General features: G+C 41.9%; 1 protein-coding gene and 1 non-coding gene across 2 annotated transcripts in view; both read left to right on the top strand.

The window, feature by feature from the left end:
• The window catches only part of LOC137527386 (PPP2R1A-PPP2R2A-interacting phosphatase regulator 1-like), a 35,700-nt gene extending 19,870 nt beyond the window's left edge, over window positions 1-15,830 (top strand). The window contains exons 5-9 of the mRNA XM_068247899.1: window positions 20-92; window positions 2,173-2,261; window positions 5,936-5,997; window positions 10,797-10,890; window positions 15,523-15,830. Of these exons, the coding sequence (XP_068104000.1) occupies window positions 20-92; window positions 2,173-2,261; window positions 5,936-5,997; window positions 10,797-10,890; window positions 15,523-15,661 (457 nt within the window). The 3' untranslated portion in view covers window positions 15,662-15,830. The remainder of the gene's footprint in view (window positions 1-19; window positions 93-2,172; window positions 2,262-5,935; window positions 5,998-10,796; window positions 10,891-15,522) is intronic.
• On the top strand, window positions 6,063-6,203 carry LOC137529168 (small nucleolar RNA U109). Its single transcript, XR_011023604.1, has one exon. It is a non-coding gene; the product is annotated as a small nucleolar RNA U109 (small nucleolar RNA).
• Window positions 15,831-16,858: the final 1,028 nt, after the last annotated feature.

Below are 16,858 nucleotides of genomic sequence, written 5' to 3'. Positions count from 1 at the left end.
GATTTTGACAAGCTGGATAAACCTTCATCCCAAAACGTGTTGACTTTGCTCCAGTGTCACCAGCTCCTTCGCCAACAAGGGGAATAGGAAAGGTAATATAACTGTAATTCTATGTTCTCTTATCACCACTGCCTTGCATGCTGGGATCTGGTTTTCATCATCTTCCTCCACCACCTCCTGCGAACAGACTTTCTCCATGTGCTATTACTAAACATAAAGATAAGGCGCTACCTGCATCCTATAGTAATAATTCAGTGCCTCTCAGAAGATCTCTGCACAGATCTCAGATACTGGCTTAGAATGTTCAAATTTGATGGAGTGGGTATACCTAACTAATATCAGATACATTAGAATGTTGGAAACTTGAAATAAAAAAGGGATTATGGATAAACATCTTTTTATGTAGTTGCAAGTTTTTGTGTGTAGATTCCATGCAGTGTGAGTGTTCTCTCTGCTACCCGACACCAAGTCTGTCTGTGCTGTTTTAGAAAAGAGCGATCAGTAAGGCAGGCGTACCATCGCCTCCAGAGATTGGCTCTTGATCTCTCCGACAACAGTTTTGAGTCAGGTGCTGCACTGAGGTGTTCTTGAAGGCTAGTGGTGCCTTCTGTTGCTACAGAGGATGAGTAGGTATGACAGTTCAGTGTATGACAGAGTGGCTTCTAGCTAGAGGGGTGAGGAGGATAATGCGCCCTCAACTACTTAACTGGGAACACAGATCTCATATAGACTCTAAAGCCTATATGCTATGCATTGCCTCTGCGCTGCCCCGCCTATCTGACTCTCCCACCGCCTATTCCCCACCTCTCAGAGCTGATTCTGGTGCGGCGTGACCCTGGAGTCGGATAGTATGCTTGTTAGTTTGGGTACAGACTTGGGTTCTCTTTAAAGTCGGCTGAGGCGGCTAACAATGCTTCAGCCGATTTGTACAGCAGCCCCCAACCGCCGCTCAACCAACAATATGCCAGGCAGATTGACTCAGCCAAATACATGTCTGTACAGTGTTGGCCCAGAGAAGCCGCCTGAGGCATCAATCCTGATCCACATTGGGCAACAGCAATCAAGAGTGTGTACAGGCCTTGATACTGTCAGCCACTATCATTGAGGACTTGCAGTGGACCTGAACTTTTGCACAAGACAGAAGGAAAACAGAAAGAAATGCACCCTGTATGTATTAGTGAGTTTAGCCTGTCTAATTCCCCTCATTTTTGTCTAATTACAAGTTCTAGTTTGATCTCTCCCCTGTGTCACCTGCCTGCCACGGCAGATAAATTCATTTGAAAGCAGAGGATGTAAAAAATGTCTGCTTCAATAAAAACCGGAAGTAGAAACAGTGCAAATTTATTGTAGGATTTGTATCAACTGTAACAAATATTTTTCTTTGAAGGTTATTATGATGTTGCTTATCTTTTAGAGCTGAGATGAAATTCTGAGTTAAGGTCCAATTTAAAGGAACACTATCAATAACCAAATGTTCCAAAATGACAATTCACAAAGGATGTCTCGCTGTGTAAACCTTTTCCTACTTTTCATATTAAATATCAGAAACCTTTAATTAGTTGTGTAGGTTGTAGCTGCATTGGAAGGATTCCAAGCGAGTCTGTGCTTTAATATTGCACAACCAGTGCTGTTCTTTGCATGTGAGACTACAGAGTTTTATGAAAAGCTGTGGTGTCAGGTTTTACACACAATTACAAATGTTTATGCTACAAAACAAGATACATTTCCTCTACTCTCAGTGCAGACAGCTCATTCAGAGACAAGAGCAGCTGCAGTTAATTTTCCCCCCTCTCATGATTTACTGGTCTGTCACCCTGGTCAACCTGTTCCCTCAGTAAATTGTACAAGGAATTTGATAACGGTAAACAAAGAGATGAGCATTGACATGCATACACCAGTAGTTAAGAGAACTTCCCAGACTCTTCACATCTCAATTTAAAAAAAGTTAATCGATGATGTTCCACTTCATTTATATGCACATATGCAATACAGTGCTTACAGAACAAGTGTGAACACTTGTACCTCCAGTGTAATGGGCGTACGTGTGCAGTAAAAGCAAACCGGTTATAAAAACTGTATAAGTAGGAACAGGTTTAACAGCCATTTGATTTGATTGTAAATAAAAGCACTTTTTTAGATTAAAGGACATAATTGTTACTTTGTCACCCACAGCAATGTTTCTCGCCTTCCCTACAAATGTGTTTGAGTAGCAATGGCTTGCCTCCAAGCCCAATCCCCAGCCCAACCAGACGCTTTACAACGTAAGTATTAAGGTTAGACACTGTATATTGTTCCTTTTTTATAGTGATGTATGAGTGTGTATATACTATATACCTATAGCAAGCAATCATATTCCTCTCCTACAGTAGCCAGTAATTTGGTTATCCCTGTGTCTTTGTAGAAAACCATTGTAAAAGTAATGGTTGCTCTATGTCTTTGTACACGTGTCCTAAAAAGTGCGTGACCATATCCACGACATGACCGATTGCACGACTTGCATTTTCCATGCATCAACCGATTTGCAAACTGTGCGCAAGAGCAGAAAGACTGACTGAATGATATATATTCGACACAAGTGCAAGTCATTCAAGCAACTTGTACACGTGGCCAATTGCATGACATCAGACAACATTTGTGTGAGTTGATCCGCTGGTTGGAACAGATAAACCGCCTATTAGTCGCTCATCTAACAGACCAAGTTTGGACGACAGTTGGGTGGAATAGCTGCACGTGTGTATGGGCCTTCAAGCAACCATTCCGCCACACTATCGTCCAAACTTGGTTTATATAATTTTAATTTTTTTTTTCTCTGAATGGGGAAGCAAATGCATGTTCTTTTTGGGACTGGCTCACACTGGGGGCGATTGCACTGAGCTTATCAATCTCTAGCATCTGAAAAGCGCTAGTGCAGTGTCACCCTATGAGGGTTTTCTCGCAGCAGCATTTTTGATTTTCAGAATCTTGCTGCATGTACTACTTTTTTTTTTTTTTTTTTCCCCCGGAGCAATTCAGTTTACAGGAATGTGCAAAAATGCACTTTTTTTTTATAGCTCTGAAAATCACTGTGCAAAATCATGGCTAGTAAGCAGAAAAATATTTTTTTAAAAAACATAGTACCGGCATCACCATTTTTACCTGACAACAGTCACATGATGTACGCCGCTCTCCGCCGGCACGATCAGCGTTTTTTTTTTTTTTAACTTTTCTGAGCTTCCGATCTCCTATCAAGATGGCCGGGACACCGCACTACTTCCGGGCATTGCAGCGTGACCAGCACATGTGTACTTTCCTCTGAAACCGTGCACGAGAGGACTCCAGCAATGGGCATGCTCAGTTTGTCCTCTTATGCACTCAGAAGTTTCAGCCTGCTCCTGCGCATTCAGGATCAGAGAGCCACCTCCTGCTCGTAGCCAGGCTCGCTCCGGTGACCAAGAGCGAGCACGGAGGGAGTGGAGAAAGGGGAAAGACGCAGAAGAAAGAGGTCAGACAGAAGAGCACAGCCTCTTCCTGTCTGTTCCCCTTCGACTTCTAAGTTGGTGGATTTAACGTGAGGAATTTGGGGACTGGGAGAGCCTGCATCAGTTAACCTACACAGCGCCGAGGTATGTAAGCCTTAAAGGCACATACCTACATTTACAGTTTATTGAGAAATAAAAACATGCTTCAGTTCCGCATTAAACTGCTCTCTTCAGTATGTTTCTAGAGATGGCAGCATGGTGGTGTAGGGGCTAGTGCTCTTACCATGCAGATTTCAGCCAGGGCACTCCAGTTTCTTTCTACATTCCAGAAACTTACAGATAAGTTAACTGCAATGGTATTTCCTGGGCAGAAGTGGTACCAAATCTTCTATCACAGGAGTTTCCTAAGAACAAATTTTGGCATCATCGCCGTAATGTCTGTTTTTTATGGCAGGAAGCAGCAGCAATATCTCTTAGTGCTGTAGCCTCTGTCAATACCACACACAGAGCCACCTGGCTAAGATCTTGGGAAGTAGACATTACCTCCAAAGGTAGGCTCTGCGCCATACCCCTTGATGATATACATATGTTCACAAAGGATCTAGATACCAGTTCTTACTAGCTTTTTTGAGAAGAACTGAAGAAGGGAAACCAAAGAAAAAAAACCCAAAAACCTGCCTATATGTGTGTGGTTTTTTCAGACCAGTGATGCAAGTCATTGGAAATGCGAATTTTCGCATTCCAAGTGTGAAAATTGGCATGTGAATGTAAAGTAGATTAGACACATTCATGTAAATTAACTTCATTGATATGCATGACAAACACGGAATGCAAAAATTTGCATCAAAACCACAAACAAAAAGAGAATCTGATGCGAAAAAAATCACAAAATGCAGAATGACAAATATGAAGAAGCAAGATAATAAAGCAGGGATAAGTGTGAAGGCACCCTTAGAGGAAAAAATCAAAATGGAAATTTCTTCTGTCAGAAACCTTCTCTGCCTCCAATTGTTTATGACCACTCAGGATCTTCAGGATGCACATCTGCCTGTATCTATACATCTAGATTATTAAAGGCTTCTGTGATTTGCAGTACAATTTGACAACACATTGTCAAATCATCTTTCAGTTCAGTGCAATTCTCCCTGTAGTGGTGGTTTTTCCCTGTGTATTTACACAAGTATTAGCAGAGGTGGCTTCTTCTCTTCATTTAATTTACGCCAATGGGAAGCGGAAAACCCCAGATACTTGCCTAAGGAGAGTAAAGGCTGTGGGTCCTATAGAGCCTTTCACGGCCCCATTCTTCCAGCGCTGTCATCCCCGGTACCTCTGCTGCCGCGGGAGGCTTCGGAAGTCTTCGGGACGAGCGGCTCCCTACTGCGCCTGTGTTAGCAAGCTTTCTTGCGTGCTCATGCATGTACAGTACAGAACCGCTGTCTTTGGGATCTCTCTGGCTCCCGAAGTCTTCCAAAGCCTCCCGCAGCGGGTGATTCAAATGGAGGAGACAGCGCAGGAAGAGTGGACCATGCGAGCAACTGTAAAGGTACATACACACATGCGACAACGATCGTTCGTTGTGAACGGTGAACAAACTTTTAATTGACAAAAGAACAACCTAAGTAAAGTTAGTTTTTAAAAGTAACGATCTGATCGTTAGAACGAACGTTTCATCACGTAAAGCAACTATTGCGCTTGCGCATAAAAATGAAAAGTTCCATGGAGAAATAGCGAAATGCGCATGTCAAGCCTAGTACGAACGACCGTTTCCAACGATGTACTACTTTTGCAAACGATCGGCGTTAGAAAAAATCCGCCAAGCTAGATCTTTCGTTTTTAACGATCTAGCTCGTCCGTCGTTAGACTTAATGGTCGTTGGCTGCTTTTTTTTTTAAAACGATCGTCGTTTGAAACGATTGGGGAACGATCGTTTCAAACTACTATAGTCGCATGTGTGTACGCACCTTTAGGCTCTATAGGACCCAGAGCCTATCCTCTCTTCAGTTGAGTATCTTCATTCCCCCCCCCCCACACACACACACACACACTTTCCATTAGTTGTAAGGAGCTTAAATATGACTAATGTAGCTACAGTATTGCGGAAGTTTTTTTTTTTTTGTTTGTTTTTTTTTTGTTTTTTTTTAAGAATGAAACTTTTTTTACCTAGCAGAAATTGTGGGGATAAAAAATACCATAGCAGCAGTTAAAGTAAAAAGGGCAGGGAGGGGGAAGTCCCTCCGTTATCCAGCCTTGGAAACCCCTGAACAGTGTGTCAATATTCAATATTTACCAATCTGCCTTCCTGCGCAGGAACAGTACAGGCTTCCTCTCGGTCTCCAGCGGAAATAGCCGAGCCCGATCAGGTCCTCTCTACTGTACAGCATATATTAGCCTCCTCTTAGATTGAATTAATAATTAAAGCTTGCAGTAGTGATCTCTCTCTTCCCTGCCAGTGAATCATTGCTCTTCTCGTTTAGCAGGAGGAGCCAGAGTCCCATCAATTGTATTCGTCCAAGTGCACTTGGTCCAATAAAGAGAAAAGGTATAGTATATGCATTTATTCATCTTGACTTGTGTGAGCAGTTTTCATTGTATATACCTACTTGTGTGCATGACAGATGTTATTGCGGTTCACCATTCTATGGTCTATCCGTGTATCTAGATCATGCTAGAAAAAGCACATCAGGAGTCATCAGGGCTACCAGTTGTGAAGTACAAACTGAGTAGTAGTATATTACTCCTACATATAAAATGTGTGTGGACTCTAGGGTCTCATGGGTCATTGCTTACACAGGAGGCTCAAAGGGCTGCTTCTTATCATTCCTACTCTATAACTTTTTTGCTTTGCTTTCCAACTTACATTCTACATTTATAAGTAGACCAACACCACTTTATGAGAAAATTAACTACCTTTGAAATACTATGCAGACTGCCAGAAGATGAGACATGCATTTTCATTATTATACAATCTCTTGGAGAGCTCTGCGACTCCAATCAAAGCCAATTTGTTTGACTATGATAATAAGTGCAATGCTGCAAATGGATTGATTGGAAGAAAATTTAAATGTATTCACATCGGGGGATCTGAAAATACCCTTATTAGCCTCCTTAGTGGTAACCCTGAGCTTGACTCTGGATAGCCCCCGGGAGGTATGTGCAGAGCATTGCACGCAGCAGAGGTTTGTAACTCGCCTCCCCAGGATCCAGACACTGGCAGCTATTCTTCTGGTCCTCAGAGGCTCTCGATCCCTCTGGTGAGACAGATGCAGACAGATGCTGGAATTGCAAAACTGGCTCTTGTCTCATACCCCCGTACAAGGACTCTTTAGATATGCGTTCCTGATTTTCTTATTTGATAGCCATGATTATATTGCTGCTGTAATGTAGGAAACATGGCTGTTTTGACTTAAAAGCACAGCTTGGCTCATATTGATTTTTTTTTTTAAATAAGACTTTAGCTGCTTATTTGCAAGTTAAGATTTACAAATACTGCCCATACATATATGCCATACAATCAGTATACACTAGATCTCACTAACAATAGCTCCCTGATGGAAATATTGATTGTTTGCTAGATAAAGTGTACTAACCTACACCAGTCGCTTCCTACTGATTACTGGCAAAAATCTAAATGTCAACTTTTTCCCCTTTAAATTTGTACTGATTGTTGGACAGGTGTTGTACAGATTTACTGCAGTATGCCATACTGCCAATATGCAACATACAAGTCTGAAACTAGCTCACACACAGAGAAGAATATGGAGGCTGATATTCAGCAGTTTCTGACATTGTCAGATCTGACAAGATCAGCTGCTTGCTTGTTTCAGGTGTTACTCAGACACTACTGCAGCCAAATACATCAGCAGGGCTGCCAGGCAACCAGTATTGTTTAAGAGGAAATAAATATGGCAGCTTCCATATACTTCTCGGTTCAGTTGTTCTTTAACTTAGATCTTTAACTTGTGCACCATTCTGCAATACTCCAGCTTGCTAATTCTAGTACATAATGTTTGCCACAAGAAGCCCACAGATTTGCTCGCCCAGTCAATGACTGCATCAAGCATAGGGATAAGGTGGCCATATATCTGTAGATCTGGCAGCCAATTGACCGTCTGAATAGATAATTATCAAATTGGATAAAAATCTGTGCTGCCAAAAACGTGCCCAATCGATGATACGACCAATTTCGGCATGTATTGATCGGACAGGCTGGAAAATCTCAGAAAGACTTGCTCGGTCTAGTCCGTAGTGGTAACGGCATACGATAATCACGAATGCAACGGAAACCCCCAGGCGCGTCCCCCAAATGTAGATAGACCTCCCCTGCATCAATACTTTACCTGTCTGGGGTCCACCGCTGTGTCCACATTCCTGTCCCGGATTTGCATCCACGTTGGGTACAGATACCGGACAGGTAAAGTATTAACCACCTTATGACCGCCTAACACCGATTGGCGGCCACAAGATGGCTTCCCCAGGACCGCCTACCGCTGATTGCCGTCAAGCTCTGGGGGAGGAGTTTGCAGGGAATCGCACGCGCAGATGTGCGCGCATCTCTGCTTGAGTGACGGACCATCAACAGTTCGTCAGCGGCGATCATCGCTGGCAGACTGAAAAAAATTTGGCTGTTTTGCTTGTACACAGCAGTGCGATCTACCGCAGCGCTGTACTGGGTACAGCCGTGTCACTTGGCTGTCCCCTGGAGTGGCCCACAGAGAGATCTCTCTCATAGGCTGATGTCTGAGAGACTATCGCGGGGATTGGCTGTCGGAGGGAGGGATGAGGAAGGGATTTTAAAAGGAAATAACTTTTTTTTTTTTTTTAAATAAAAATAATTAAATTTAAAAAAAAAATACTAATGGCAGCAGCAATCAGAGTCCAACTAGAGAAAACTGTTGGTGAGTAGAAAAGGGGGGAGATCCATTTGTGTGCAAAGCTGTATGGCTCTGCAGCGAGCTGTTAAAGCTGCAAGCACTGAATCGTAAAAAAAATAGCCTGGTCACTAGGGGGGTGTAAGCCTGTGGTCCTTAAGTGGTTAATGCAGGGGCACCAGGGATGTACATCTACATTTGGGGAGGTGGCATCTCGAGGCCGACTTCATGCTGAAATTGATTGCGGTTTATGGTTGCCAACAGCTCTCTCTCTGGTCATATTCAATTAGAGAGAGATCTGTCTTCGTCGATCGGCCGCCAAAATCGCTAGCTGTATGGGTACCTTAAAGAGGAACTCCCGCCTAAACAAACATACTGTCATTAAGGGCCCTTTTCCACTAGCGCGTTTGCGCTGGCTGAATCGGAAAGTCGCAAACCGCTAGCGATTTTACAATCGCTACGGTTTGCTTTTTAACATAGGAATCGCGGTAGGTCATTTCCAATAACGCGATTCGTTTTTTACAGGAACGCGAACGTGCGGCGGAACGATTATTGCCGCGATTTTGCTATGCAGTGCATAGCATAGCAAAATCGCGACCGTAAACGTCGGGAAATCGCCGCAAATTTTTGTACTTTTGCGATTCAGCATTAGCTAGCGATCGGCGCGAACGCTAGCGACTGCAAGTGGAAAAGGGCCCCAAGTTACATTAGTTATGTTAATTAAAATAGATAGGTAAGTTGCTAGGCAACGTGAATAATATAGGAAATCCCATCATGCTCTGCACAGCATCAGGGGAAAAAAAACACCTTGTTTAACAGATTTCATCTGCATATCTGACAATCATCTGCAGATCTGAAAATCCATCCTGGTGGATCTGATCTGCAGATGATTGTCCGTTAAACAAGGTGTGTATGAGGATATGCAGGTATCATAGACTATGAATGCATTTTGCCGGAATGGATCTTTTGCAGGAACAGATCTTTTGCAGATAATGATCTTTTGAATGTGTACGGGCATATTTGTGTGCATCTTGCAAAGATTTTATCTGATGGGGAGTGCAGCTCCATAGAATAGACTGTGTAGAGTATGGCTCTCATACTACATGTAAGGGGGTAAAATTGGTCTGATATCTTTCATTTATCTTTCGTTTCAAGGGTGTTTATTAAAGCAAAAACGCAAGAACTGGAACATTTCAAAGAAAATATTTCCCCACGCAGGAGGAATAGCTACATAGAATACGATGATAGAAAACAGTGGAATTAAACATTCCATAAAAATGTATGAACTAAACACAATTTTAGATTTATAGGAAAGGGGGGAAGGGAATGGGGGGGACAAGGGAGATATAAAGACTTGAATAAAAATGGGTGACCCATGGGTGCTATGCACAACATGCCGATGGGTCTCAATGGGGGAGGAGGGGAAGGAATGGAGTGGTAGGTGGTTTCCATATAGAGGATATGCACTGGTAGGTACACATTTCGAGTTACCAATTACAGAGTATCAAGGTCCCGGTTATTCCAGTCAGTCATAAATACCAATTATGTGTCAGAGGCTTCCTGTTGTTAAAATGAATGAAGAACGTAGTTTAATCCATTGTTATCCTGCCACTCTATCCAGTCATTCCAGGTCTTGAAGAAGTTAGGCAATCTATCCTGGATTTTTGCAATGATATGTTCTGAGAGCATAGTTGAATTAAGATCCTTGAAAACACAATCGGGAGATATAGTGGATTTCCATCTGGAGGCAAGGTGTCTTTTTCCCAGAGCGAAAGTACGCTGGAATAATCTATGAGTGGGATGATTAAAATTTGATGGTTTGTTTCCCAGCAAAACAACTGATGGGTCAGTAGAATTTGAGACTCGCGAGATGAGACACAACTTGGACCAGATGGAACTCGAGAAAGATTGGGCCACTGGACAGGCCCACCATTTGTGCCAAAGATCTCCCCTTTCTTGACATCCCCGGAAGCAAAGGGCTGAGACTGACCTGTCGAAGCCGTGGATCCTAGCAGGAGTCATATATTGTCTGTGGAGTAATTTAAGCGAGGATTCAATAGAGGAGTAATAAAGGCTGTTTTTCAGAAGAGAGGTACAACAATGAGACCATCTACTAGTAGATGTGCTGATATTCATATCATTTTCCCATTTAGACTGAAATGGAAACTTGGTATCAAGGGGGGTTTGAGTTAAGGTATCTTATATTTCAGCGATCAGCCCTCTCTCAAGTGCAGAGTCTTTACATCTAACCTCAAAAGCGAGATAAGTGGTAACAGAGTTAGGTTGAGTGATCTTAAAAAGTTGAACATTTTGTAAAACTCTGATTATTTCACTAGAGGGTGGATTTCATTTATCTTTCAAGTGTGTACACACCATAAGGCTAATTTTATACTGGGTTAATAAATGCTAATGAGATGCCATTTCAAACACGCATGAATCCTCTGAAAAGCTTTGTTTGTTTGTTTTTCAGTTGAAATGGAAATAGAAACCCAACCAAAGAGGCTGTTTCAAGGAACAACACATATGCTGTCTCCAGACATGAGCTACCTATCAGATTACAGTTGGTAAGACCACATTTTACTATTCATCATTTGAAGACCTTTTATCACCCCTCTTGCAATTTGGGATTGTGCTTCATTGCAGTCTCTCGGCACTGGTGTCAGTATTCCAGAATCCTTCTTTACGGTTTTGACTAAAACAGTGCTTCTGAGTTCTTGCTATCCGTATAAAAAAATTGTTACTTAGAGAACGGAATTACATACTTTTTATTTTCAGGGTTTAATCTTTAAGACTGAATACTAAACCACAACCATGACAGTCTAATATAAGATCTGCTTTGTTGAACTGCAAAACAAACAGAAGTACCAGTAATGACCCTTTGAATGTTTTTAGCATTAACACCATGGCAGCAGTGTTTTCTCAGCCAGATAAGTGTTTTGCCTTCTATTTACTTTTCAGGAAACTGACTGAATTCGACAAGCTGTTTGACAGGCTCATTTGCAAAGATAACAACTCTAGTTTAACACTTGCTGTACTGGAAAACAGAAAGGGACATCAGGCAATTTCTTAGTAGGACTAGTACTATATGTATCTATATTTATCTCATCATGTCACATCACTTCAGGTACGCTTTAAGAATTTGACAAATCTTGTTTTTTATTCTTTGCCCAACCACCAGGCACTTCTACCTAAATTTCAGCAGTGAACCTTGGGATTGGAGTGTGTTGGGTAGTATGATCAATACCACTCACGCAACGATTGGTTGCACTGCTATTTACAGATAATCTACATGCTTCTTTTTATCCCCTATTAGTAGTAGTAGTAGTAGTAGTAGTATTTAATGTATTTGTATAGCACTGCCTAAAACTTTCTTTTGGAACTGATCTCATAGGTCACAAGATTGCCTATATAACTGTGGGAACACACAATGTGGACAGGCTGATTTATAAACTGGTTAGCACTACTCCTTTTTTGCAGTCTTGATTATTGCTTCATATGTTCGATATGATTATATACTAAAAAGGGTGCTGTAGCGGTATATAAAAACAAACAGTGTCACTTACCTGGGGCTTCTAACGGCCCCCTGCAAATATCCTGTCCCGTGCCGTCACTCAAGAATCCTCCATTCCCCGCCGCGGGTCACCTTCCAATTATTCGTCTAACTAAACGAATGTCACTGTGGCTGCACGCATCCTCGCTCGCGTCTCCGGGAGCTTACTGCGCAGGCACAGTACAAGAAAACTTCATACTGCGCAGTAAGCTCCCGAAGACGGGAGCAAGGATGCACGCGGCCATGCAGCAGCAGTGACATTCCTCTAGTTAGACGAATAATTGGAAGGTGACCCGCGGCGGGGAATGGAGGATTCTTGAGTGACGGCGTGGGACAGAATATTTGCAGGGGGCCATTAGAAGCCCCAGGTAAGTGACACTTTTTTTTGTTTTCTATATACTGCTACAGAACCTCTCTAAAGGGGCACTATTTTGAAATAATTCATTAGCAGGTAAAGTAAGTAACATAACCTGGAAGTGGTAGAAGTGTGAAAGAAAAACAAATGAGGAAGAAAAAGTTAATTACTCACATTAATCAGTCTTGTGTATTATTACACACTTCTACCACTTCAATGTTGTGTTATTTACTTTACTTGCTAACGGTTTATTTAACAATAGTGCCCCCTTTTAAAGGACCACTGTAGCATGTGCAGCTGAATTGGAAGTTGCTGATGAAGACTGATTTTGTGCAGCGGGTATTTTTCTTGAATAAATATTAGTGTTTTTTTTTAAATATTTATGCAAAATTAAAAAAAAATCCTCCACCATGCCTGTTGTGAAAACAAATAGGTATGCTAAATTTAAAGTTATAATGCCCCAGAACATTGTTTAAGTAATAACACTCATCGGAATCCATTTTCAGCTAGGTTCTGGCACATACTGGTAGCTATGCCCTTCTGCAGAAAAAGGCCTCAGCCTTTTCTATATCCAATATTACTTGCCTTTTCCAGTAAGGGGCAGAGCTACATCCTGAACTCTGGGTCAAATGGAGCTCCAGTGAGTCTTCTGTGCTGTGCACAATGTGCCAGAGCATGCCACTTTTTTTTTTTTTTTTTTTTTTGTATCAAACACTATAGCTATATATTTCTGTATACTGGTAAATAGCCCTGCCCTCCCAATGGTGTTAAGCCTAGGCCATTGATCTGCAAACTTTGCTCTCCAGCTGCCAAATTCTCCTCTCAGAGCATTCCAAAAGACCAGGTGCTATTTCTGCTGGCTTCGGATTACACAGCAAACATACATTCCACAGTGATGAACCTACCAGCAGTAAAGATGTCATCACCTGTGATAATTTACAGAATGTAAATCTGGGTGAGAAAGGATTTTACAAAATAAACATTGTATTCATTACATTAATTTTAGTACAGTTCCCCTTAAACATTTTATTCTAATCCACATGATTGCTTCAAGAATTAGTCTTATATAGGTCATATGAGGGTTCTTCAAAAAGTTTCTGCACTTTTTTTTTTAAACTAAATTCTTGTTTAGAATTTTAAAAACCAACTCTGTGCGTGTTTAGTTTTCTCATGTACAGCTGAATTTGTGCTACCGACCACTACTGCCCACAAAAAGCATATGACAGAACGCTGTACCTCTTTGCTGCAATTTATACGTTTCACAGCTGTCTTCACCACAATGTGACGACTCTCATATCAAAGAAGGGGGGGGGGGGGTGAGTAAAAAGGTCAAGAAATGATTGATATTCACCATGTAATTTTTTCCTATTTTTTGATCCACATCAGCCTGCATGTAACCATCTTTACATCTTTTATAGATATACAAACTCCTCCAACCCTTACCAATCCAATAAAAGTGCAGAAACTTTTCGTATACAGTGGAGGAAATAATTATTTGACCCCTCACTGATTTTGTAAGTTTGTCCAATGACAAAGAAATGAAAAGTCTCAGAACAGTATCATTTCAATGGTAGGTTTATTTTAACAGTGGCAGATAGCACATCAAAAGGAAAATCTAAAAAATAACCTTAAATAAAAGATAGCAACTGATTTGCATTTTATTGAGGTGAAATAAGTTTTTGAACCCCTACCAACCATTAAGAGTTCTGGCTCCCACAGAGTGGTTAGACACTTCTACTCAATTAGTCACCCTAATTAAGGACACCTGTCTTAACTAGTCACCTGTATAAAAGAGACCTGTCCACAAAATCAATCAATCAAGCAGACTCCAAACTCTCCAACATGGGAAAGACCAAAGAGCTGTCCAAGGATGTCAGAGACAAAATTGTAGACCTGCACAAGGCTGGAATGGGCTACAAAACCATTAGCAAGAAGCTGGGAGAGAAGGTGACAACTGTTGGTGCGATTGTTCAAAAATGGAAGGGGCACAAAATGACCATCAATCGACCTCGCTCTGGGGCTCCACGCAAGATCTCACCTCGTGGGGTGTCAATGGTTCTGAGAGAGGTGAAAAAGCATCCTAGAACTACACGGGAGGAGTTAGTGAATGACCTCAAATTAGCAGGGACCACAGTCACCAAGAAAACCATTGGAAACACATTACACCGCAATGGATTAAAATTCTGCAGGGCTCACAAGGTCCCCCTGCTCAAGAAGGCACATGTGCAGGCCCGTCTGAAGTTTGCCAATGAACACCTGAATGATTCTGTGAGTGACTGGGAGAAGGTGCTGTGGTCTGATGAGACCAAAATAGAGCTCTTTGGCATTAACTCAACTCGCTGTGTTTGGAGGAAGAAAAATGCTGCCTATGACCCCCAAAACACCGTCCCCACCGTCAAGCCTGGGGGTGAAAACTTTTTGCTTTGGGGGTGTTTTTCTGCTAAGGGCACAGGACAACTTAATCGCATTAGCGGGAAAATGGACGGAGCCATGTATCGTGAAATCCTGAATGACAACCTCCTTCCCTCTGCCAGGAAACTGAAAATGGGTCGTGGATGGGTGTTCCAGCACGACAATGACCCAAAACATACAGCAAAGGCAACAAAGGAGTGGCTCAAGAAGAAGCACATTAAGGTCATGGAGTGGCCTAGTCAGTCTCCGGACCTTAATCCAATAGAAAACCTATGGAGGGAGCTCAAGCTCAGAGTTGCACAGAGACAGCCTCGAAACCTTAGGGATTTAGAGATGATCTGCAAAGAGGAGTGGACCAACATTCCTCCTAAAATGTGTGCAAACTTGGTCATCAATTACAAGAAACATTTGACCTCTGTGCTTGCAAACAAGGGTTTTTCCACTAAGTATTAAGTCTTTTATTGTTAGAGGGTTCAAAAACTTATTTCACTCAATGAAATGCAAATAAGTTGCTATCGTTTATTTAAGGTTATTTTTTCGATTTTCCTTTTGATGTGCTATCTGCCACTGTAAAAATAAACCTACCATTGAAATGATACTGTTCTGAGACTTCATTTCTTTGTCATTGGACAAACTTACAAAATCAGTGAGGGGTCAAATAATTATTTCCTCCACTGTATATTCTATATAAAATCAGCAAGTCGGGCTTTGGCCACTCTGATCGCACACTTCAGAGTCATGCACACCATGACTTGTATAAAGCAGGTGCGCTGAGGCAAGATGAGGATCAGCAAGTTTTGGCAGTGCTGCGTATGGAGATATAAGCAAGTTGTTTGTGATCTTTCCCTACCTTTCCACTTACATAATTTTTTTTTTCAGCCTTTCGTCAGACCTGGACAGCAGCAGCATTGGCTCCGCTGACTCCACTGCAAAGGAGGGGTGCGTGATGGACTCCCCCGCGGCTTGTTCCAACTCCAGCTCTTCATGCATATCACTGGATGACCTCTCTCCAAAGTGAAGGCGGCCAGGCCAAACCCTACCTTATTTAAAGACTGTACGGCAGAGTCAAGAGCACCTTGAGCCTCTGCCCTCCAGCCCCTGCCCCAATGTACTTAATTTTTATTTTTAAATATGTATATAATAAATGCCCTGTCCTGTGTGATGGACTGTTACAGAAATCCCTTAAACATGAAGCAGGGGCTGTGTATTTTATGTACAGATTAGTATGTACAGTGTCTGTGTACATATTGCCTGCATCTTTCAATCTTTCAGGTATTTATGCTACCCCCCGTTTTAGTGTTTTTTGTTATTTATTTAATTAAACTGATGCAAGGTCTAATCACAAGCTAAGAATGTAGTTTAATGTCGGCTTGTTGACAGATGTGGCCAACGTTGGCAGGTGGAATGAATTGTCAACTAACATAAGTTATTTGTCCTTTATTTTTATTATATATATATATATATATGTGTATATATGTCTCAAGGCTTGAGCTTGATGAGAACACTTGTTAATATGTACTTGAAGTGAATAAATAAGATTGGTGCTGTCAGGATGGCGTTCATTACCCCTAATGTGTTTTGCATGTTCTTGGCTTTTAAGCGTCATTAAGGCTGTGCACGCAGGCTCCTGAACAGCACCCATGCACCATCTAACCCCCCTGGGAATGAGGAAGTTCCTGGAATTTCCACCTGAAGTTTATGCTGCTGATTGATGGGTGTATGCACTGCGTCTGTTGGTGAGACCATTTCAGATTGTTGTCAAACTGTCGTACTTTGAGCATGATGTACTAATATTCATCAGTAATCATAGGACACTATGGGTTCAATTCACTAAGCATTTCCGCATGCAGTAAAGCAGAAAACGGCTGTTGTGTGACAAGATGTTTGGTAAACATGAATTCACTAAGGCTGTTACATGGGAAAGTTAAATGACTAATTAGCGAGGTACATATATTTTTCAGACCAGAAGACTCTCCTGACCATAAGACGCACCTAGATTTAGAGGCCAAAAACCAGAGAAAACAATTATACTAAACGTGGTGCATCCGTGGTGCAGGGGCACCTTGTGGAGAGAGGACAAGACAGCGAACATTTATATTGTGCTTTTCTCCTGGTGGACTCAGAGTGCCAGAGCTGAAGCCACTAGGGCACGCTCTACAGGCAGTTGCAGTGTTAAGGAGTCTTGCTCAAGGTCTCCTCACTAAATAGATGCAGG

Source organism: Hyperolius riggenbachi, chromosome 8, assembly GCF_040937935.1.
Source record: "Hyperolius riggenbachi isolate aHypRig1 chromosome 8, aHypRig1.pri, whole genome shotgun sequence".
NCBI lineage: Eukaryota > Metazoa > Chordata > Amphibia > Anura > Hyperoliidae > Hyperolius > Hyperolius riggenbachi.
Note: the sequence above shows the minus strand (reverse complement) of the source record. Positions and strands in the feature narration are given on the sequence as shown.